The sequence below is a fragment of the Delphinapterus leucas genome, chromosome 19 (assembly GCF_059928025.1).
Source record: "Delphinapterus leucas isolate spDelLeu-1000000601 "Yukka" chromosome 19, BTC_Dleu_Yukka2, whole genome shotgun sequence".
Classification (NCBI taxonomy): domain Eukaryota; kingdom Metazoa; phylum Chordata; class Mammalia; order Artiodactyla; family Monodontidae; genus Delphinapterus; species Delphinapterus leucas.
The window spans coordinates 12,076,579-12,100,199 of NC_143147.1; the positions used below are offsets into that span (position 1 = coordinate 12,076,579).

The window sequence follows — 23,621 nt, forward strand, 5'->3', positions numbered from 1 at the left end:
TTCAAAAAGAACTATAGATGGAGGAGAACAGATTTCAGCTGGAGGTGGTGATGATGATGGTGATGGTGACATGGGTGGGGAGACAGAACAGAAGCCAGGGGGGCATTTAGGGACTATTGTGGTTGTCTGGGTGACAGAAGATACTGGCTTTGACCCGGATGGTGGACATGAGGAGTGGTCAGATTCAAGGCAGCTTTGCATGCAGAGCTAATAAAACCCACTAATGGGTTGGGGGAGGGGTGTGAGGGAATCAAGAAATCAATAAGGACTCCTGGCAATGGGGTGAATGATGATGCCATTTAAAGAGATGGGGAAGACTGGGGGTTTTTTGGAGGGAGAAGAGGGAAGGAGATAAGTTTTACATATGTTAGGTTTAGGGAATTCCCTAAACCTAAGGTCTACTGCCATTAGGCTACGAAATGCCTAATGTCTAATGCCATTAGGCTACTGGACCACCTGGTGGTCCAGTGGTTAGGACTTGGCATGTTCACTGCCGGGGCCCAGGTTTGATCCCTGGTCAGGGAACTAAGATCCTGAAAGCCACCTGGCCCGGTCAAAATAAAGAAATAAATGTGTTAGGTTTGACATGCCTCCCAAACATCTAACGGAGATACTTATTAGGCAGTTGAACTTAAGTCTAGAGCTCTTAAGAGACGGGGCTAAAAATATAAATTTGGTAGTTATCAGCACACAGATTATTCAAAGTATTAGATTAAATATCACCTGGAATATGGCTGTGGCTAGAAATGAAATTCCAGGATCGAGGTTTCAGGAGTTCTAATATTTTGAGTCCTGGAGGAGATGAGCCCAGTCAAGGAGACCTCGAAGAAGGAAATCAAGAAAGTGAGGTCTCCTGAAGAAGCCATTTGGGAAGGAGGGAGTGATCAGCTGTACCAAATACTGCAGAGAGGTACAAGTAAGACGATGACTGATCATCACCATTGGATGCGGCCACATGAAAATCATCGGTGCTCTTGGCAAGACTGGTTTCAGTTGAGCAGTCTAATAAAGGCCTGACTGGAGGATAAGTTGGAGAGCGTGGATTTCTGTTTCTAGCTGTATGGTGTACACGATAATATGAATGACCCTTCTGCTAAGACAACAGAAATGCTTAAGCACATATTTCAAAATCATTTAAAAATGCATCACTAAGGTGGCATGAAATTAAGGTATCTCCAGAAGCTGAAAATGTAGTGAAAGCAAGGACCCTGGGAGGTAAGCAAGGTTCAAAGCTGGCTTTCACAGGATAGTTTCTATTGAACCCCGGAGATCTTGAGCTTCTACTTTGATTCTTTATGAGAACTGGGGAACAGGTGATTAAGCCGAGGGCCCACTCAAGGTGAGGAAGCTAATAGGAAGTTGCGTGTGAAGTTGCAACGCCGTTAAGGGTGAACAAGAAATAAACAGGCTGCATGGTATGGGACAGCATGGAAACTCGCCTGAATTAACCACGACACTAGATGGACTACTGTAAGTTGAGGTATAAGTGGTCTGGGGTTGGAAGAGTCCCTTGATGACCGGCAGAAACAAATGAAAATCCTTTCTGGAGGAATGCAACAAGAATCCAATCCTCAAAGGATTACTCTCCAAGGAACATGATTTTATAATCAAAAGTCACAAAATACATAAGGAAAGAAGTCACCATGAGTGGGAGCCAGCAGAAACAGCTGAATTAAACCTGTGAATGTTTTAGATACTGGAATTCAGGTGCAGCATATAAAATAGCAATATTTAATATGTCAAAAGACAAAAGAGCTCTTGTTTAGGTGCTTTGCTTTACTATTTCTGACCCACATACCAGGAGCAAACGCTTTCCCTGCAGTTTCCCAGGCATCTATTCAAGATTTACTAAGAAAAACAACTTCATCCTTTTAAGTATGATATATCAGTTCGTACAGAAATGCTTTCTTTAGGAATCACCCTTCAGAAGCCTAGATAAACTCTTACATTCTCAACAGGTCACGATGCCTTATCCTGGCCCCAACTGCCTTTATGTTCAAGCATAAATTCAGCATTGTCTCATAATCAGGAATGGAGGTGATTTCAGCGGCTTTCCAAATATGCCCAGAATCTGTGATAGTGTGTGGACCTTTGTATCGAATGATGGATTCAAGAAGTGACAAAACTAATTGAAGTGGATAATATGAAAATTATGGCCTGTGATGGCATTATTTTGTGAAAAGAAACTTTTTTTTTTTTTTTTTGCAGTACACAGGCCTCTCACTGTTGTGTTCTCTCCTGTTGCGGAGTACAGGCTCTGGACACGCAGGCTCAGCGGCCATGGCTCACGGGCCCAGCCGCTCCGTGGCATGTGGGATCTTCCCGGACCGGGGCACGAACCCGTGTCCCCTGAATTGGCAGGCGGACTCTCAACCACTGTGCCACCAGGGAAGCCCAAAAAGAAACTTTTAATATGTGTTCTAGCAATGCAAAAATGATCATACTGTGCTATGTTAGCGGGCAATTCCAGTAGAAAGAAGCTAATAATTTTCCATAGCCCTTTATGTTAACTTTGATCTATGGCAAGAAGAAACAAACCATTTTTAGGCTGACAAATCAAAAGTTATCTTAAGATTATCCTCGAGTAAATGTATTCTAAAACTTGAAAAATGAATAAATAAAAAAGAAGGAATTTGAGCAAAGAATGGGAGGGTATAAAAATGAGTAAGCAAAACTGTAAAATAACCAAATAGAAGATCTAAAAATAGAAAGTATAATTAAAATTTAAAGCTCAATGAATGGATTAAACAAGAGATTTAGACAACACTAAAAGAGAGAATTAGGCTGCTCTTTGATAAAAGTGGAGAAATTATTCAACTGCAGTAAAGAAAGACAAACAACTGAAAACTGAAAATTATTCAAATACATGGGTGATATTTAAAAGTGTATAAGTGTAACAAGTGTAATAAGAGGTCCAGAAGGAGGTAATAGAGAGAATGGGCAGGAAGCAATCTATGAGGATATCTTGGCTGAGAATTTTCTTGAATTAATGAAAGACACCAAATATAAGATCAAGGAAGCCCAACAAGTTCAAGGTGAAATTAATATAAAGAAACCCTCACATAAGTACTTCAGTATGAAACTGCAGATTACCAAAAGTGAAAAATAATCTTAAAATTAGCTGCAGGGAAAAGACGGATTTCTATTAATTAAAAAAACCCTAAGTTGATGGCTGATGATGCAACACCAAAAATGAAGCCAGGAGGGGGCTTCCCTGGTGGCGCAGTGGTTGAGAGTCTGCCTGCCGGTGCAGGGGAGGCGGGTTCGTGCCCCGGTCCGGGAGGATCCCACATGCCGCAGTGCGGCTGGGCCCGTGAGCCATGGCCGCTGAGCCTGCGCATCCGGAGCCTGTGCTCCGCGGTGGGAGAGGCCACAGCAGTGAGAGGCCCACGTACCGCAAAAAAAAAAAAAAAAAAAAAGAAGCCAGGACACAATGGAATAATATTTTCAATAGGCTTACAGAAAATATGTTATCCTAGAATTCTCTCTTCCACATATCAATTTTTTCAAGAACAAGGGCAAAATACCTGCATTTGGAGAGAAAAAGAATGAGAGTTTTACCAAAAGAACCTTATTAACGGAACTTCTACTGACTACAATTCAGATAGCATGTCTGTAATGTAGGAAGATGGAATGAGCAAAGATATTGGTAAATATGCAGATAAATTTAAATAAACAGTGAGTGTATAAAAATAAAGTATGATTTGTGGAGTTTAGATAAATAGCAGAGAACAACTGAAATTACTTGGAATTATAGAATATAATTTGATGTATGAACGGTTGAGATCAAACTAAAGTCCTTGTATTGGTTGTGAAAAGAGTAACAGTACTGATTAGTTTACTCCTTTTAAGAATGTTTTTTAAAATAGCTATGGTTAACTATTAGAAAAGAAGGCTTAGATAGCACAACATCCAAATTAGCAGAAGGGAAAAAATGGAATAAGAAAAAGGAAAAATAAAAGAAAATATTTTAAAAAATGCAACCCAAAGCAGGCAAGAAAGAAAACAAAGAAAAGAAGAACAAATAGAGAGGACACAATAAAATGGTACAAATGAATTCAAATATAGCACAACAGACATTAATGAACAAAACGCTCCAGTTAAAAGAAAGATATTAAGGTAGATAAAACATTCAGTTCTATATCAATTATAAAGATCTCTTCTAATATAAAGGCACAGAAATATTGAAAGCCAGAGGATAAAATAAGAGACACCAGGCAAATGTCATACAAAGGAAATTGGTTTTGTTATACTAATATACAACAAAACACACTTTAACACAAGAAATATAGCTAGTGATAAAAGATTTTTAACGTGTGGCTAAAAGATTCAATTTTCCAGGAATATATAAAAAGTCAAACGCTGTATGCTCACATAGCATAACCTTAAAAATTATGAAACAAAAAGTGACAGAATTACAAGGAGAAATTGTGGACTCCATCAAAGTGGAAGATTTTTAACACAGTTATCTCAGTAATTGATAAATTAAGCAGACAAAAAAAAAAGGCAGCGAGGTAATAGTGGATTTGAAGAAAACAAGTTTGATCAAATAGGCATGCACAGAACATTATACCCAACATTTACAGAGTACACATTCTTTTCAAATATGCACAGAACATTTATAAAAACTGACCAAATTCAACAAATTTCAGAAGCTTTTTATTACATATGTTACATTCTCTGACCACAATACAATTGTTAGAAATTAATGACAGAAATGCAACTAGAAGAACCCATGTTTTAAGATTAAAAAAATATATAAGTACATCATAATGAATGTTAAAAATATTTAGAGCTTAATTATTACTAAGACTCGTGAGATGTAGGTAAAATTGTACTTAGAAGGGAACTTATAAATTTAAGTGTTACATTAAAAAAGATAGAGGGCTCAAGGTGAATAGCAAAGCACACATCTTAACTTAGCCAAAGGACAGAAAATAAACCCAAAGAAAATAGAAGGAAATAATAAACATAAAAGAATAAATTATCAAAATAGAAATCTAATTATAATAAAGAGGATCAATGGGTCCATAAGATTGTTCTTTGTAAATCTCTTGGAAGATTAATTAAGTAAAGAAGCCAGAAAGCACAATAGAAATGAATAGAAATCTAAAAAGGAACATATCCATAGATTCTGTAGAGATTAAACAGGTAAGAGCATAATATAAATTTCATGACAATAAGTTGAAGATTTACATGAAATGGATACATCCCTAGAAAAAGATGACTTACTAAGGAATAGAAAACCTTAATATTCCTATAAACATTAGAGAAATTGCAGGTAAAAATCTTGCCACAAGCAAAATACCAAGCCAGATGTTTCAATAGGAGATTTAAACTTTCAAGGATTAGAGAATTTCAATCTTACACCAATTCTTACAGAGAAAAAACAAGAAGGTTACTTCCTAACCCATTTTATGAAGCTACAAAACCACAGAGCAAGATCAGACAAAGATGTTACAGAAAGGAAAAACTGAAAGCCAGTTTCATCAAAAACAGACACGTCAGTGCTAACTAAAATATCTGCAAACAACATCAAGCAATGAATATATTGAAAAAGACAACGTTTCATGTTGGGCTTAACTCAATAATGCTAGGTTGGTTCAGTATTAGAAACCAAATAATATAGTCACATCTTTAACATATTGAGGGGAAAAAAACAGAATTATCTTAATGGAGTTAGAAAAAGCGATTGATAAAATGTTATATCCATTTTCGCTAAATCCTCTTAACAAATTAGGACTAGAAGAGAACTTCTTTAATCAGATAAAGAGATGCCATAAAAAACTCACAGAGTATTATACTAAGTAATGAAATGTTGAAAGTATCCCCTTTAAGATCGGGGACAAGACAAGGATACTTACCATCACCACTTTATTCGATGTTATACTGACAGTCCTAGTCAGTGTGGTCAGATAAGAAATAGCGATAAAATGCATTTAAAAAAAAAGACTGAGGAGGAAGAAATAAAATTATCATAAATTTGTAGATGATGACTATGCACATAGCAAACCCCAGAGAGTACACGATGAATTATTAGAATTAACAACTTATTTAGTAGAGTTGCTTGATACAAAATCGACATACAAATGTCAATTCATTTCCATGGAAAATATGATTTTAAAATATCATTTACACTAGGAAACAAAAAATAAAATATTAAGGAATAAATCTTAAGAAAGACGTGAAAATCATTTTAAAGGAAACGATTACAAAATTTCATTGAAGGATATTAAGGAAGATAAATGGAGAGATAACATGTTCTTAGGAATACCTATTACTACAAAGATGACAATTCTCCTCAAATTGATCTATAGTCACTGCAAGTATAATCAAAATCCCAATGGATTTTTTCTTCTACAAACTGATTTTAAAATGTATGTAAAATAGTAAGGAAGGGCCGAGAATGACTGAGACATTCTTAATGAAAGTGAACAAGGTAGGGACTCGCTCTGCCAGATATCAAGATTTATTACAGAGCTATAGTAATTAGGACTGCATCATATTAATGCAGTGACCGACAAAGAGCTATTTAACGCAAAAGATAAAACTTGTAGGAGAGGATGTAGGAGAGTATCACCAGGATCTCAGGACAAGAAAGGATTTATTTAACAAGAGAAAAGAAGACAACACAAGGGAAAGATGGACACATTTGGCTACATAAAAATGAACTTGTCATCAAAATGTACCATAAATGGAGTGGGAAGACGGGCCACAAAACGGGAGACTAAATCTGTAATATGTACCATCAGCAAAGGATTAGATATACAATATATAAATCACTTCTAAGTATAAAAAGGGAGAAAATAAAGTCCAACAAAAAATGGGCAAGAGCTATGAAGAAGCACAGAATAGGAAGCATAATGACTCATCCAAAAACACAAAAAGATGGGCCACTTTATTCATAGTGAGAGTAATGTAAAATGTCTATCACAGCGAGATACCACTAAGCTCCCAGCAGAATGGCCAGCAGTAAATAGTTTGTCAGCAGCAAGAGGTGTTGGGGACGTGGGGCTACTGGAATCTTCACAAATGGCCGATCCACCTTGGCAAGAGTTGTCATTACCTGCACTGACCCAGCAATTCCACTCCTAGCTATACACCCTAGAGCCATGTTTGCTCATGGATACCGTGATAGCTGTATAAGAGAATGCATAGCAACCTTGCTGATATTCGTGAAACCATCTGAAACAACCATATTAACCACAGAATGGATAGATAGATTGTGGCATATTCAGATGATGGGATACCCTACAGCGGTGGAAATGAATGAACTACTGCTATATTCTCAGCGTGGATGGGTCTCAAATATAATGCTGAATAAAAGAAACAGGACAGAGGGATATATAGTATGCAACACTGTTTCATTTTTATAGCTTTAAAATGGAAATCTCAATATATGTATATCTGTGTGTATGTGTGTGTGTGTGTGTATATATATATATATATATATATATATATGTATACACTAAGCCATGAAGAAAAGTATGGGAAGGATTATTTCACATTTAGGGCAGGGGTGACATCTGGTAGGGAGGAAGAGGGATTTAATCAGGGAAGAGTACATAAGGGAATTTTAAAATGTAGCTAATGTTCTGTTTCTTCGCTGGATAAAGTAAATGAGAGTATTCATTTTAATATTTTTCTCTAAATCATACGTATGCTACATTTAAAAATTTTCTTTTTTCTTAATTTATTTTATTTTATTTATTGTTGGCTGCATTGGGTCTTCATTGCTGTGGGCGGGTTTTCTCTAGTTGTGGTGAGCGGGGCTACTCTTTGTTACGGTGTGCGGGTCTCTCATTGTGGTGGCTTCTCTTGCTGCGGAGCACCGGCTCTAGGCACGCTGGCTTCAGTAGTTGTGGCTCTTGAGCTCTAGAGCGCAGGCTCAGTAGTTGTGGCGCACGGGCTTAGTTGTTCCGCGGCACGAGGGATTTTCCGGGACCAGGGCTCGAACCCATGTCCCCTGTGTTGGCAGATGGATTCTTAACCACTGCGCCACCAGGGAAGCCCCTATGCTACATTATATAATAAAATTTCTTGTAGAGACAGAATGGAAGATGAAGAAGTAAAGGGATCAAGTATAGACACATCTTTTGAGCAATTTTGCTATGAAGGAGGGCACACAGAAATGATGCTGTAGCTGGAAGGACTCCTGGGACCGTGTTCCTTTCTTTTTTTTTAAGATGCCAGATGTGACAATATATTTGCATGCTGTGGAAAATGTATGAAAATAGATGGTGTTGTTGATAGGGAATATTTAAGGAAGTTAAGTTCTCGAGTAGATAAGAAGAAAGAGGCTGGACTTAGAAAATCACCTTATTCACTGTAACAGGAGAGGTAGTTGAATGTATGGCTTCAAATGCAGGTAGGTTGGTAGATTTGTTGGTGAAAGGTGAGTTAGCTCTCTTGTGATTGGTTCTAATTTTTCAGTGAAATGAGAGGCAAGGCTGTAAGGGCAGAGAGGATATTTGAGGTTTAAGGAGAGAGGAAAAGAAGAGTCCATTATGGGAGTTGGGAAGAATCTATGAAAATGTTCATAAAAGAATTTATGTTCATAAATTTAATATGAGATTGGTCAGAAGACTGGTTTGTTTTTCCTTCATCAAGGATGAATTGCTCAGGTGCAGGCGTGGGGCACTGAGTTTAAACAGTCAGGGTTTTATGAGGTGGGAACAGGAATGGGGAGCAAGGGTGATAAACACTGAGCTATCCCGATAAAGCATCGCGACCAATGGATTGGAAATCCTGATGAGTCTGAAGAACTTTGCATGGCACCGTTGCCAAGTAAGTGAGCTGGAAAGATACCAAGTGGTGGTCAGAGAATGGAATGCTTTAACCTGAGATTTTGAAGGGGAAGCAAGTACTTGCTCATCTTTCCTTCCATACCACTGAGGGCACAACACAGAATTAGATAGCAGAGGTACGACGGAAGGAAATGGCAATGGAGGGAGAGGTCAAGAAAATGAGAGGCAGGTATAATGAAGGCTCCATGTGGATGCTGAGTCACTGAGGATGATTATCAGCAGAAGGATGGGAAAGGGAGACTGAGCCAGATGACATGACCTGCAACGAAGGGGAGGAATGGCTAAGGGCTTGGCAGGTGACCGTGGCAGGGACAAGTGGCAGGTTTTACTGTCTGATAGAATTCACTCCAGTGGAGCCAGAGATTTTGAGGGAGGACCAGGTGGAATGGTTTGGAAGCTGCAATGAAGAGCAAGAATATCTCATCTACCTCTAGGCCCAGTGGTAAGAAGGATATAGGAGAAAAATCAGCCCTACTTGGGAGGGCTGCAGGGAAGCAGTATCCTCGGGAGAGAGCTGGGCTTCAGTTAGAGCAAAAAAAGGATGAGAGAAGACGAAGGGACAGTGGACTTTGCTGATGCAAGATCCTGAGGTCCAGGGGAAGAGCACAGGGGAGGGCTTTGCAAGGGCAAGGGTGGGACTGAGTAAGATCAGGGCATAAGCAGCTGAATGGGGATGAGAATTAAGATGATGCTACGGACTAAATGTCTGTGTCTCCCACAAATTCGTATGTTGAAGCCCCAACTCCCCATTTGTGATGGTATTTGGAGCTGAGGCCTTTGGGGAGGTAATTAGGGTTAGATGAGGTCATCAGGGTGGGGCCCCCATGAGAGATTAGTGGCCTTATAAGAAAAGGAAGAGGGAGATCTCTCTTTTTCTATCTGTGCACAGGAACTGAGTAAAGGCCATGGGAGGACACAGTGAAAAGATGGCTGTCTGCAAGCTAGGAGGAGAGCTCTCACCAGGAATCAAATTGACTGGCATCTTGATCTTAGACCTCTTAGCCTCTTGAATTGTGAGAAATAAATTTGTGTTGTTCAGGTCACCCAGTCAGTGGTATTTTGTTATGGCAGCTACAAGGATCCTAATACCAATTCCAATGCCTATGGGTGGGTAGGGGGGCACCCCACACCACCGAGCAATTCTCCAACACCAACTGCCTGTCCTACAACTTGACTCAATTCTGACACTATTTACCTGGAGATTCCATAGGTTAAGGGCTCAGTCCTACAAGACTGCCTCACCCCCTTCAGACCCAAACACTAGTCCAGGTTGTCACCTTGCCTCTGACTGACCAGCTATAGGACAGAGGTTCCAATGACCTCCTCCTTGCATTTGATTAGTTTGCTGGAGTGGCTCACAGAACTCAGAGAACCTGTTTACTCATTAGATTACTGGTTTATTATAAAAGGATATAACTCAGGAGCAGCCAGATGGAAGAGATGCACAGGGCAAGGTATGGGAAAGGATGTGGAGCTTCTATACCCTCTCTGAATGCACCACTCCTCCGAATCTCCACACATTCACAAACTGGGAGCTCTTGAAACCCTATCTTATTGAGTTTTATGGAGACTTTATTACACAGGTATGATTGATTATACCATCAGCCATTGGAGACTGATTCAATCCTCAGCCCCTCTCTCCTCCCTGGAGTTCTGGGGAATAAGACTAAAAGTTTCAACCTCTAATCACATGGTTGGTTGTTCTGACAACCACCTCCCATCCATAGGTGAGGTCCAAAAGTTACCATTAACAGAACAAAAGATACCTTTATGGCTCTCACCACTTAGGAAATACAAGGGTTATAGGAGCTTTTGCCAGAAACAGGGATGAAGACCAAATATTGGGTTGGCCAAAAAGTTCATTCGGGTTTTCCCATGCATCTTATGGAAAAACCCGAATGAACTTTTCGGTCAATCCAATATATATGTCTTATTACAAATCGCAATATCACAGCAGTCCAAGCTGAATAAGACAGATGATAACGAAGGATTGGATTTCTGTCAGTAAATGAAGTATTTATGTAAGGCAAGGTGGGATTAATCCTGACACCTACTAAGAGAAGGTGGAAATCACAGAATTACAAGGTACATAGTAGACACTCAATAATAAATGTTTTTTATTGTTCTTATTATTTCTTTTTTTTAATCTAATCTTTGAGAACACAATGAGACATTCTCCCAAAGTGTAGCAAAGTAGTCAGTTTATGGATCACCAACTATTAAAACTGGAAGGCACCTTACAGGAATCCAGTCAAACTGTCTTCTTTCAGAGACAAGGAAACAGGGGTTCAAGGAGGACTCAGGCCTTCTCAGTGCTCTATCATGTGTTTTCCTGTTAAAACAACTGTTACATCCTGTGAAGCCTCACCTGGTAGGGACACATGGAAGCTGCTGTAACTATGCCCTGTATCAACCCTGTGTTTCTGATGCTCTGACATTTGGGGCCTTGTAGGCCCTGGAGGGACTGACCCTCCCAGGGTTAGCCAGTTCCTAGAGATAGTAAACAACCTGCTTTTGACTGTGCCTTTCAAATGCAAGCCAATCAATCCAAAGTCCATATCCCCAACCACCTCCTCCATCTGGCTCCCATTCTCCAGGCCACAGTTCACCTGCCCTATAATCCCACAGCCAGGTACCAGACAACAAAAGACAGCCCCTACATCCCAGAGCCTGTTAAAATTATTTTAAAAACTAGACAATCCTAAACCTGCTCCTAAACCTGGAGAAGAATGTCTTGCCCATTCTTCTCCATGGAAGCCATAATAAAAGCTCTTGCCCATGTTTCCCCTCACTCCCTCTGCTTCCTGATTAACACTGGTGCCCCCCATTTGGCCCTGCATGGTGTGCTGTGCCCCCCTCCTCTTGGGATCTAACAGACTATCTTTTCAATAGCAGTCATCTCCCGATCTTGTGGCCTTGCCATACCTAAATAATAATAAAATCTGCATCTGAAACATGTCCCCATGTCCTTGGGTCACCAGACCTGCTAATGGAGAGGGGCCACAGAGCACAGAGCTGTCCCCTCAACAGTACTCCATTCAGGGGCAACACTGCCACCTCCCCAACTGCCACCACTGCTTCCCTTCCTTGACTCTCAAGTGTGGGAAACTGGCTGCTGCTTCTTATACAACACTTGGAAAGCCCTGTTTGAAACATCCCAAAATGATTTTCTGAGGCTTTTCTAGAGTGGAGAACCATCACCCTTGCAAAGTCTCTCAGAATTTGTTTGTAGATAGATGCATTCTTGACTTGGCTGTCTCCCTTCCACATCACTGAGCGGCAAGCAAGACCAGCACCAAACTCTGGAGAGGGCTCCCCTGCAGCATAAGCTAATACACCAAAGACTGATCACTGAACAGAGGGACCATGGCACTCCATAGGATTCTGTGGGGAGGGGCTGGGAGCTGAGATTCTGCCTGTGGCAGACCTGTGAGGACAAGGCTAAGGTGAAGTAACAGGGAGACTATTAACCAACTTGATTATTTATCTAGAGGTTGGTGCTCTGGCTTAGGGAGCCTGGTGCTGGGCTGGGTGGTCTAGGTCTATGGTGGAACAGACAGAGTTTCATATCCAATCTGTCACACAGCTAGAGTGGCACTGGCAGGCATCAGGGGTGTGTAGATTTAGGGGCTTCCGTGCTTCACAGCTGGATAATCTGAGACAAGGAGTAAGTGGGAGAAATAAAATCTAAGAGGCCCATTAGACCCCCTCTGCTTCTCAGGCTTAAAGAGATTTCACAGTCAGAGCTGTGAAGGGAGGTTAGATCTGCTATTATTGTCTCTAACATTATTTACCACTTACTGGGTGCCTTTCGCACACTGGGCACCAAATGGAAAACGAAACAGAAAGAGGCCAGGTCTGATGAACAAATGAGAGGGCAGGACTAACGTTACTGCTGGTGTCCAAAAGCCTGGAACCTCCAACCCGCTGTTTTAATTTTTAATTTAACCAAGAACCTATGGAGAAAAATGTGAAGAAGATTAGAAACATGGTGTTCCTGACAGCCCGGGAAGCTAGCAGGACCGTGTTACCTGTGAGTGACGTAGTCCACAAGGTGCTGTTTGAACGTGAGGCTCCACTTCTTAATTATATTCAGCAGAGACGTTTTAAAGGGCCGCGCATCAATCTTCATCCAGCTGTCAAACACCTGGATGGGCTCCAGCCTGCTCACGTCTTCATGGAGCTTTTCGTAGCAGTCGATCTGCGCTTTGAACTGATGGAGCAGGGGCGGGTTCTCTGGAATGCCGTCCTCAGCATGGGCTTCCATCTCCTCTGCTGTGAGCATGTGCCCATATAGCAGAAACTGGCCCAGAGCCTCCTTCCGGTCCTCCACGTAGAGGTAGGAATACTGGCTGAGGGTGCTCCGATAGCCGCAGCAGAGGGTCATCATGCCCTGCACCCGCCCCATCAGCTCACCCCGCATGCCTGCCAGATCAGGCATGGCCTCCAGGTCAACCTAGGGGAGCAAGGCAAAACCAGGCGGGTGACACCAGCACTTCACAGAGGGCTCCAGATCTGATGGGAGGGCAGGATGCTTGGAGATCCAGTACCTGATAATGGGGAGAGCCGTTTTGAGGGGAAAGCCGTGGAACCAAGGACGATATCCTAAAAATGCTGGTGATGAGACCCTCAACAATGTCGTAGAAGCCACCCTTCACTCCAGGCTCCAGAGACGGACAGAAAACCAATTCTGGGATGGCTAAGCTCAGTTGTGCTTCAAATATCGGGGTGAGTCCTGCCTTACATTCTGAAAAACAAGGAAAACAGAAGAGAATGGGTAACGTAGGCAAAATGCAATACTGTTTTAAAAGCACTCAGAGCATTTCTTTCCTTTAGATGAGCTGTTTGGGTATAAGAAAATGGAAATGTAAAATTTGCTAACACCCCAGAAAAGGTGAGGGTGGCAGTCCTGCAGTGTTTATTGACAGGGGAACCACTGACATTTGGAACAGGCTAATTCTTGTGCAGGGCTATCCTGGGCATTGCAGGACATTTACTCTCCTTGTCCTCAGAGAGCACGTCCTAGTGACTGATCAACCCAAGCCAGTCCCCTTCCGCATTCCCAAACATCTCCTGGGAGGCAGTACAGCCTCTGACTGAGAAGAGGTTGATTTTGCAAAGCCAGTTTCTTGGAAGCAGCTGATTTCTTCCTGTGCACAAACCAGGCCATTCCCCATTGGCAGCCACTAGGGGAACAAGGGTGTGCTTGTCCAACGTCGTGTAGGCGTGAAAAAAAAAGTCACAATCCTATCCCTTCTGCTCCTTTTCTGTAAAAACAGAACTTATTTTAATTCTGTAGTCCGGTAGTGATAAGATTTTTAAAAACAGTATAAATGATTAACAAACCCTGATTACTTGCTAGACTAACTTGTCTTGCTAAATTTAAATCAAAATATAATATGGAACAAGATGTCCCAAGTACAAGATAAATGCTTAGACTCTTATTAATAACCACTTATTTTCATACATTTTTTGATTGTAAAGGTATTTAGGAGACTGCTGCGTGCTGGACATCACGGGCAGTGGAGACTACTCATGGAAATCCATTGTCCCTTCTTCCCTGGAAATAGAGGTATAAGTGGGCAGGCTTGCAGTTAGGTATGGCAATGTGATTCCCTCACCAGTGGGATGTGGGAAGAGGTGCCACTTCTGGGCTGCGGTCCACAAGGCAGCAGGGGGCCTCCTCTGTGCTCTCTTTGCCCTCCCACAGGCTGGAGCCGGCATGCAACAGTGACCCGGCTCAACCATGGAAATGAAGACCAGGCCCTAGAAAGCGGTGGAACCACAGGACGGAAGGAACTTGCAACTAACCTGGAGTGCTCGCTTTGGACTAGAACCCGGGGGACAGACTTCCATGTCCTTTAAGCCACATTATTGATGGCGTTCTTCTTACCACTGCTTAGCCATTCTCCCTAACTAAAAAACTGTGGGACCCTCAAAGATATGTAAGACTAAGGCTTTGCCTTCAAAACTGTAAGGATGATAAATCTGCATTACTGGACTCAGGAGTGTCCCATCCAGTGCACATTTAACTTAAGGAAGTGCAAGTTTACCAATATCACAGTAATTATACTATTATTATTATTATTATTATTTTTGTGGTATGCGGGCCTCTCACTGTTGTGGCCTCTCCCATTGCGGAGCACAGGCTCTGGGCGTGCAGGCTCAGCGGCCATGGCTCACGGGCACAGCCGCTCCGCGGCATGTGGGATCCTCCTGGACCAGGGCACGAACCCGCGTCCCCCGCATCGGCAGGCGGACTCTCAACCACTGCGCCACCAGGGAAGCCCTATACTATTATTATAGAGTAATTTTTAAAAAAATCAGTAAAATTATGCCTTGTATATGTACTCATGATATATTCTGTATTCCTACATGCATTAGGTACTTATAATTTAATAGGTTGGGTTGCATATAGTTTAAAGGATTTAAAAGACTTTCAAGAACATGTTACTATATGAGATTTTGCCCTATGTGCCGACATAAGAACCGAATCCCTATGTTAGATGCAATGGCAACATAATTACTGTACAAGTCGGATGGTCCTGGTGGTTCCACGCCCCTGGTACAAGCAAATCGCTTTAAGAATTGAGAAGAGGAAGAGTGCTTCCGGATAGAGTGGGTAGCATTTAACCCAGGCAGGGTGTGGATTCTGAGAGATGGCTGGGAGGCCAGCCCAAGCCATGGGAATAGTATTGGTTTGACCAAACACGAGAAGTGGAAATGGTAAGGTGGACCAGGGGAATAAAGTTGTCCACCTGGGCTATGGCAAAGGGTCATGGTGATTTTCCTCTTAGAGGCCACTCTCTTTAGGCTCCTTCACCTTGCCTTGGTAACCAGTGCCTTTTAATGTTATCTACAGCTCCTCTGCTCAGGCAGCCACTAGGTCCAGCTCCTGCCCATTCTATTTTGTGAAGGAAATGTGTTCCCTTTCCCCCCGTTTCCATGGAGGGAAGGTGACTTTGGCTACCATCCCCTGTCCCCATCCTCTTGCTCCCACGCTCTTCTCCTCATGAGAGGAGGACAAGTGACACATCGGACAGCCCAGATCAGGAGAGCTGGATAGACACTGGCCTAGGGTGAGTCCCTTATGCAGTGCCTGCACTCAAGTGTGGCTGGGGTATCTTCCTAAATCTAGAGGAGGGCTAAGTGACGGGACTCCCAACCTCCAGTATCAGAGGAGGTTTGGTCAGTTCACTAAGATGAGCACCGTTGGCGCTGGTCCCTAGGAACCAGTTTTCCAGTCTCGGTGCCTGTGTTCGATGCCCCAGGTTCTAGAAGGTGACCTCCCTGCCTTGTTGACTATGTCAGAGCCCATTTCCTGCTTCTGTATCTCCTTAATTTGGAGCACCTTGCACCGTGAAAACAAAGACCTTGCCTCTGACCTCAGTCACTCCACCTACCAGGACCACGGGGTGGGGGTGAGGGTGGGTGTTGCCCATCTGAGCTACACCCAGCGCTGGCCTTGCTCCTCTCTGCACTGCCAACCTCTTGCATGGGCTGGATATCTGGACATGGGTCTCAGCCCACCTATTTTAACTCTGCATCTGATTTCTTTCCTTGGGTTGGGCTCAACGGACTAAGTTCTTATCTCACCTTCATCCTCACCTCATCCTTCACCCTCACCTCATCCTTCACCCTCGCTGAGCTCCTCAGAATCTACCAGAATGCGAAAGGTGTAACTCAACTTTATTCCTGAACTCTTCTGCCCTTTCCATCCCATCCCTTACAAACCAAGGTTAGCCTTTACTATACAATCTTTGACTCTGTGTATGGACCATAAATTCAAAGCCCTTGGCTATCTTTTAACAGCTTCAAAGAATGCCCATTGCCTCCTTGACATTCCCTTTCCTTCTAAAAGCTACCTCATCCCCAGCTTCTTGTCTGACTTTTTTTACATAGAAAAACTTGATTCTTCCATGTAAGCTGGCTACTACAACCTCCCTGTGTTCTCAAAAGGCCACAGAGATACAGTACATTCAGCTTGAAGGCAGGGAATGTCCCCTCCCGCTGCTATGAGTCAAGTCCAGGTGGAGCTGCTCCAGCTTACTCACTCCTCCTCACTGGAGCTTCATTTAGACTGAATTGGCTTTTATATTTTTGCTTTTGCTATGGGCTTCACTATCTTAAAGCCTGATTTATCATCTGAGTTTTGAAGAGAGAGACGTCTTTTATCGTTGGACAATTTAGAAATGCAATGCCTTTGTTATAATTCACAAAATGTTCACTACACTTTGGGAAAAGTCACAGAGCACTCAATTGCACTTCACTGTAACTCAATAGATGCTATTACTGTTACCTTCCCAGTAATAAACCACATCCATAAGCCAGTAAATACCAGTATTTTCCAGGAGATACTTGAGGGAGCACTCAATGGCAAGAAAGAATCCATCCACCAACATATCATCAATGTAGTTAACATAAGTCTTCCAAATACTGGAGGTTGGGTCTGCTGAGAAAAGACCCAGGTTTTCCTACAAAATAAAGAAGAATGGATATAAACCATGTTTAATAATATGGGAGGACTGGTCTTATTATCATTAATGGGAATGAAAAGAACACATGGAGAAAAACTGCACTGTTATGAAGAATTTTCTGTTACAGGCAGACCTTGGAGATACTGCGGGTTTGGTTCCAGACCACTGCAATAAAGCCAATATTGCAATAAAGTCAGTCACACGAAGTTTTTGGTTTCCCAGTGCATATACAAGTTATGCTTACACTATACTTTAGTCTATTAAGTGTGCATCACTATGTCTAAAAAAAGAATGTTCATACCTTAATTTAAAAATACTTTATCGCTAAAAAATGCTAACCATCATCTGAGCCTTCAGCAAGTCATAATGTTTCACAATAGTATCAAAGATCACTGATCATAGGTCACCGTAAAAGTATAACAAGAATGAAAGAGTTTGAAATACTGTGAGAGTTACCAAAAGGTGACAAAAAGAAAAAAGGCATGAATAGACTTGTGATGCAGGGTTCAATTAAAGAAAAAAAAACAGAACAATGCGATACCTGTGAATGCACAGTAAAGCAAAGCACATTAAAATGAGGTATGCCTGTACGTGTGTAACAAACCCATTCTGTCTAATGGGTATAACCCTTGCTTGAAAGGAACACAAAGTTAACCCATGAAGGAAGTGTGGTGCCTCATCCTCTCCCTGAGAAAGGAGGATGGGGTCAGGTCACCTTCTCAGGAGGGACGCTGATGGATGCAATGTGTGCTTCATAGATGCTGACTGATGGCTGTGGAGGAAGCTGCATCAGAGCAGAAGTCAGGTGGGCAGAAGGAGGAACACTAACGGTAGAGGGCATTATAATTCAAGACATAAGAAATCTGGGGTTCAAGCAAGTAAAGCATTTCCTGGATAATCCTTAGAAATGAACTGGAGTGGATCTCACTCCTGGGCCTATATCTGGACAAAACTCTAATTCGAAAAGATACCTGCACCCCTATGTCCATAGCAGCACTATTTACAATATCCAACACATGGAAACAATCTAAATGTCTGTCGACAGATGAATGGATAAAGAAGATGTGGTACATATATACAATGGAATATTACTCAGCCATAAAAAGGAATGAAATAATGCCATCTGCAGCAACATGGATGGACCTAGAGATTGTCATACTAAGTGAAGTCAGTCAGAAAGAGAAAGACAAATACCATATGATATCACTTATATGTGGAATCTAAAATATGACACAAATGATTATATCTATGAAACAGGAAGAGACTCACAGACATAGAGAACAGACTTGTGGCTGCCAAGAGGGAAGGGGGTGGCAGAGGGATAGATTGGGAGTTTGGGATAAACAGATGCAAGCTATTCTATATGGGATGGATGAACAGCAAGGTCCTACTGTATAGCACAGGGAACTACAATATCCTGTAATAAACCATAATGGAAAAGAATATGAAAAAGAATACATATATTAATATATATAACAGAATCACTTTGCTGTCCAGCAGAAATTAACACAACATTGTAAATCAACTATACTTCTATAAAATAAATTTAAAAAAAGAAATGAGCTGGAGTGTTTTGTTGTTGGCATTTAATGTTAACTAAAAACCTTTATCATACTGAGTGAATTAGAAAATGTACACACAGAAAGGAATGCACAGGCTTTCTCTCCCTCCTTTTACATGATACAGTCACCGACCTGGTGGTATGGCAAGTACAGATGTCCCATTTACTCATCATTCAGCCTTTTTACAGCAACTTTCCATTTATCTTACATCTTCAAAGAACGTGGTTACCACTTTGCAAAAGTAAATTTTCTAGGTGACTCACGCTTACCCCTTTAGGAAACACTGCCATATTGTAAATCTCATGATTCTGCTTTTAAATGTCAAAACTCTAAAATTTCTAAAGTGTATTCCCTATACCTTTCCTTCCTAAGTAGATTAAAGATTTAATGAGTCCGTCGTCATGCAAATCATAACACAGTGACAATCCAGAGTTGCTCTTAGGTGTTACTAAAATGTGTATGTCTGTTTGCTTCTACAGTTTAGTTTTTATGACTGCCTTGTAGAGTTGTTTTATCTCTTTCCTACTGTCACCCTATCAACATAGCTATCTATACCTTTCACCTCAAATCTACTATGGTACAAGGAGCAAACGTGTCAGAATTTTCTGTAAACTAACAAGAAATAGCTCAAGTTTCTGATCCTAGCCAAGACAGAGGAATGAGATTGGACTTTCCCTTTTGCTACAAACAGCTACAGAACGGGATACAAGAAATAATTATTTTGGGTATTTGGATGTGATCCCTAAGAGAAGGGAAATATTCAAGGTGAGCTTCACAACTACCTGGCTTTCCACCTAGAGGCACTTTCCAAACCATGGCATAGGAAAGTGGACCTCAATTAGAGCATCGTTCCTGCTGGGCAGAAAAGACAGAAATGGGGGTTTGGGACTGCTGAGGTTGCTGAGCCCTTTTGAATCTCTGACTGAGGATTAAGCTGTGCATATTTAGGGCAAGATTCTGCAAGGCCTGGCAGAGAACAGTTACCGGGGACTCTAAGCTGAATGGAGCTTGTGAAGGTCATATAGTGCTGGAAGATGTTTGTGTTCTATCAGAAATAATGAAAAGACCTCACAGATAACCCAGGACTTCACTTGAGACTCCAGAAATGCAATGCTTTAGGATTAGAGCTCTATTCTAGAGCAAGGCCTCTTTAGACTCTCCCTAAGGAAGCTTAACATAAAGCTTCAACAGGGTCAAGCTGACCCACCAGTGAGTTAACTGCCTGCCGAAACAAAACCACAAACTCTTTAAAAGGGAAATAACATCCAGATTCTAAAGTGGCATCCAACATGACTAGAATATAATAAAAAATTACTAGACATGCGAAGAAGCAGGAAAATGTGACATTTAACCAAGAGAGAAAATAATCACTAAGAACAGACTCAGAAAATAGCTGCCACGCCAATCCTGGAATGCCTATTCCTTTGACTTATGTGACACAAAAATAAACCTCCTTCACATTAAAAAAAGGAATCAGAAAATAAAACAGATGTTGGAATTATTAGACAAGAATGTTGTAATTTGATTAACCGCCACCACCACCCCCCAATTTGGTGAAAAACAGATTTAAAACCTCACAAACTCCAAGCAGGCTGAATATAAAGAAAACGTATTTAGGCACATTGTAGTTGAATGGAAAAGAATACAAAGAATTTATTTTAAAAGAATCTATTAAAAGGAGCCTGAGAAAAAAGGGGAACAAAGATACACAGTACACTGGCTTCTCATCAGAAACCTTAGAGGGTAGAAGACAATGAAATGACTCCTGAAAGGAAAATAGAACTGTCTACACTGAATTTTATATTCTGTGAAACTCTTCTTCAAAAACAAAGGTGAAATAAGGACATTTTCAGATAAACAAAAACTGAGAGACCGTGTCATCAGCAGACCTAAACTGCAAGACATACTAGAGGAAGCTCTTCTGGCTGAAGAGAAATGACCATAGATGGTAACTTAGTTCTACAGAAAGGAAAAACAAATCTGGAAATGGTGGCTATGTGGGTAAATACAAAACTCTATAAATATTTTCCCCAAAGCTTTTAAAACAAAAAATTGTAATACTCTGTTGTGGGGTATATTATACACAAACACACACATGCACACACACCAACACTATAAAAGATGCCTGGGCGGTTTGAATTGTTGCTAGGTTCCTATATTTCATGGGAAAACTCTAAGTAGATTGTGATTAGTTCAAGAGACCTACTAAAACTTAGAACAACCACTGCAAGTGTGATGCAACAAGGTAAAGGCTGAAATGCCAATTGAGAGATGAAAATACAATACTAGAAAATATACAATTAATAACAAGAAGGTGGGAAAGGAAGAGCAGAGGAACAAAAAAGAGATGAAGCCAATGGAAAACAAATAGCAAAACAGTGGTGCTAAATCCAACCATATCAATTAAGTGTAATGACCTAAAAATTTCAATTAACAGGCAAAGTTGTTAGATGTAGGAAAGTAAGTTTCTACTATATGCTGTCTATAAGAGAAGAAATTTGAATCCAAAGAAACAAATAGGTTGGATGAGAAAGGGTGGAAAAAGATGGACAATGCAAAACGTAGGAATAGTGAATCTGGAAGAAAGGCAATAGAATTATCAGAAAAAAAGACTTCAAGACAAGGGAGTATTATTAGAAATAAAAATAATTTCATAGTGATAAAATGGCCAATTCATCAGGAAGTTACAGTAATTATAAATGTGTTTGCATCTACTAACAGAGCTTCAAATACTTGATGAAAAATCTGAAAGAACTAAAGGATAAAACAGACAAATCCAAAATCATAGGTGGAGATTTTACATTCTAAGCTTCAGTAACTGGTAGAACAAATAGACAAAAAAACTGCGAAATCATATAGACCATCTGAACAATACTATCAACCACTTTGAACTAATTGATATTTTATAGAACGTCACACCCAACAATGGAAGAATAAACATTGTCAATTGCACAAGGAACATCCAATAACATAGACCACATTCTACATCATAGAACAAGATTTGATGAATTCTAAACAAATGAAATCTTACAGAGTATTTTCTCTGCCCATAATGGAATTAAACTAGATAACAATTTCATTAAGCTATCCAGAGACGACCCAAATATGTGGAAATTAAACAACATACTTCTAAACGACCACTGAGTTGAAGAACAAATCGCAAGAGAAAAATAATTAAAACTGAATGATAATGAAAAATGAGGCAGATCAAATTTGTGATTGCAACTGAAGCACTGCTAAGAGGGAAATTTATATCATCAAATGCTTGCATTAGAAAGGAAGAAAGGCTTGAAATCAATACTCTAAGTTTCAACCCTTATAGGCTAGACAAAAAGGAGAAGCAAACTAACCCCAAATTAACCAGAAAGAAAGAAATGATAAAGAACAGAAATTAATAAGCTAGAAAACAGATAAAGAAAATTTAAAAGGTCAAAAGTACAACATTTTATTGTGTTTCAACCCACAGAAAACCCAAAGATAACAACTGTGATTCATTACTGACTCTGTGCATGAGATCAACCCAGGAGAACTACCCCACGGCTACTTCAGTAGGGCTGGAGCTGGTGGCCATTTATAGCTCTTTTCCCTCTTCCACTCTTGGATGATGAGACACAAGGTTTGCCCTGATCACAACGCAGGGCAGAGCCTTCCTGCATGAAGGGCAGCACTCTGCATTTTTCCTTCTCTTTACCCAGTGCATCAGGGACACCACAGTCATCTTGCATATCTCCAGGCTCTGCAGAGCTGGGTTATGAGGATGATGCTTCAGGGCCACACCAGGTTGTGTGGACGAGTTCGGGGTGGTTAGTGCAGTGGATAAATTAGGATTCTGTCCTTGGCATCTCCTTCTACCCCCTAGGGGTTTGGTGCGGGATGTTAAGTCGTGTGACGACTAAGTGGTGTCACTATTAAGATCGTATTAACTTTGACACCCTGATACCAGAACGAGACTTGACATGCTCCCCATCCATTAGTTTTAGCTCTTTTGCCATCAGTTTTAACTTCTATCCCTGACTGCAGAAGACACAGCATCTACTGATTGTTCTACTTTCCAAATCACTTCTAGCGTCCAAACACACTTCATGATGCTTTCCCTGTACTGGTGGTATGTGTGTCTGAGAGGCTGGTTATTACCTGCACAAGGGCATGAATCTTAAAGCCAGATTCTTTGATAAGACTGTAATATTCTTCCATTCGATCATGCTGATCATCCATAGAGAGAAGGCATTCCTTTTTCCCATCTTTTCTCTTAAATATTGGCGACGCCCATGTTTTCATGATGTTTTGAATCTCTTCCACGTTGTCTTTCGTTTTCTGAACTCTTTGTTCAAGATCATGAATACTATTGGTGATCTGAATGACATAATCCCAAATGCCTGTTCCCCAAAAGAGATAGAATTAATTGAAATAGCTTACAGTGGTAGAGCGAAAGGTCTGGTTGCTATGAAACATAGGGATTTAATACCTGTGGGTTTTATAAGACTTTTCTGCACAGGTTAGTTTGTAATCATCAGAGCCTTTTCCTTCCTAGTTGCAACAAAAAGCCACCCCTTACCATGACCCTGGTTATGGCCTTGGTTATGAGCTCTTTGAAGGTAGGGGTCACATCCCCTGTATTTCATATTCTCCTCACAGTCCTGCACATGGTGCCCTGTACATGTTAATCAGTCAATGAAAGTTTATTGAATTGCGCTGGAGGATACAAGAAAAGTAAATGTATAGTTCCCTCATTTAAGATGTTTATGGTCCAGTTAAGAAAAGTAAGGAACAATGAT

At 41.0% G+C, this 23,621-nt stretch overlaps 1 protein-coding gene across 1 annotated transcript in view; it reads right to left on the reverse strand.

Annotated features, from left to right (window-relative positions):
• Positions 1-23,621, reverse strand: part of DNAH9 (dynein axonemal heavy chain 9) — a 301,023-nt gene that overhangs the window by 232,974 nt on the left and 44,428 nt on the right. The window contains exons 14-17 of the mRNA XM_022595902.3: positions 22,981-23,222; positions 17,146-17,281; positions 13,358-13,554; positions 12,839-13,263 (exon numbers count right to left, since the gene is read on the reverse strand). Coding sequence (XP_022451610.3) covers positions 12,839-13,263; positions 13,358-13,554; positions 17,146-17,281; positions 22,981-23,222 — 1,000 coding nt within the window. The remainder of the gene's footprint in view (positions 1-12,838; positions 13,264-13,357; positions 13,555-17,145; positions 17,282-22,980; positions 23,223-23,621) is intronic.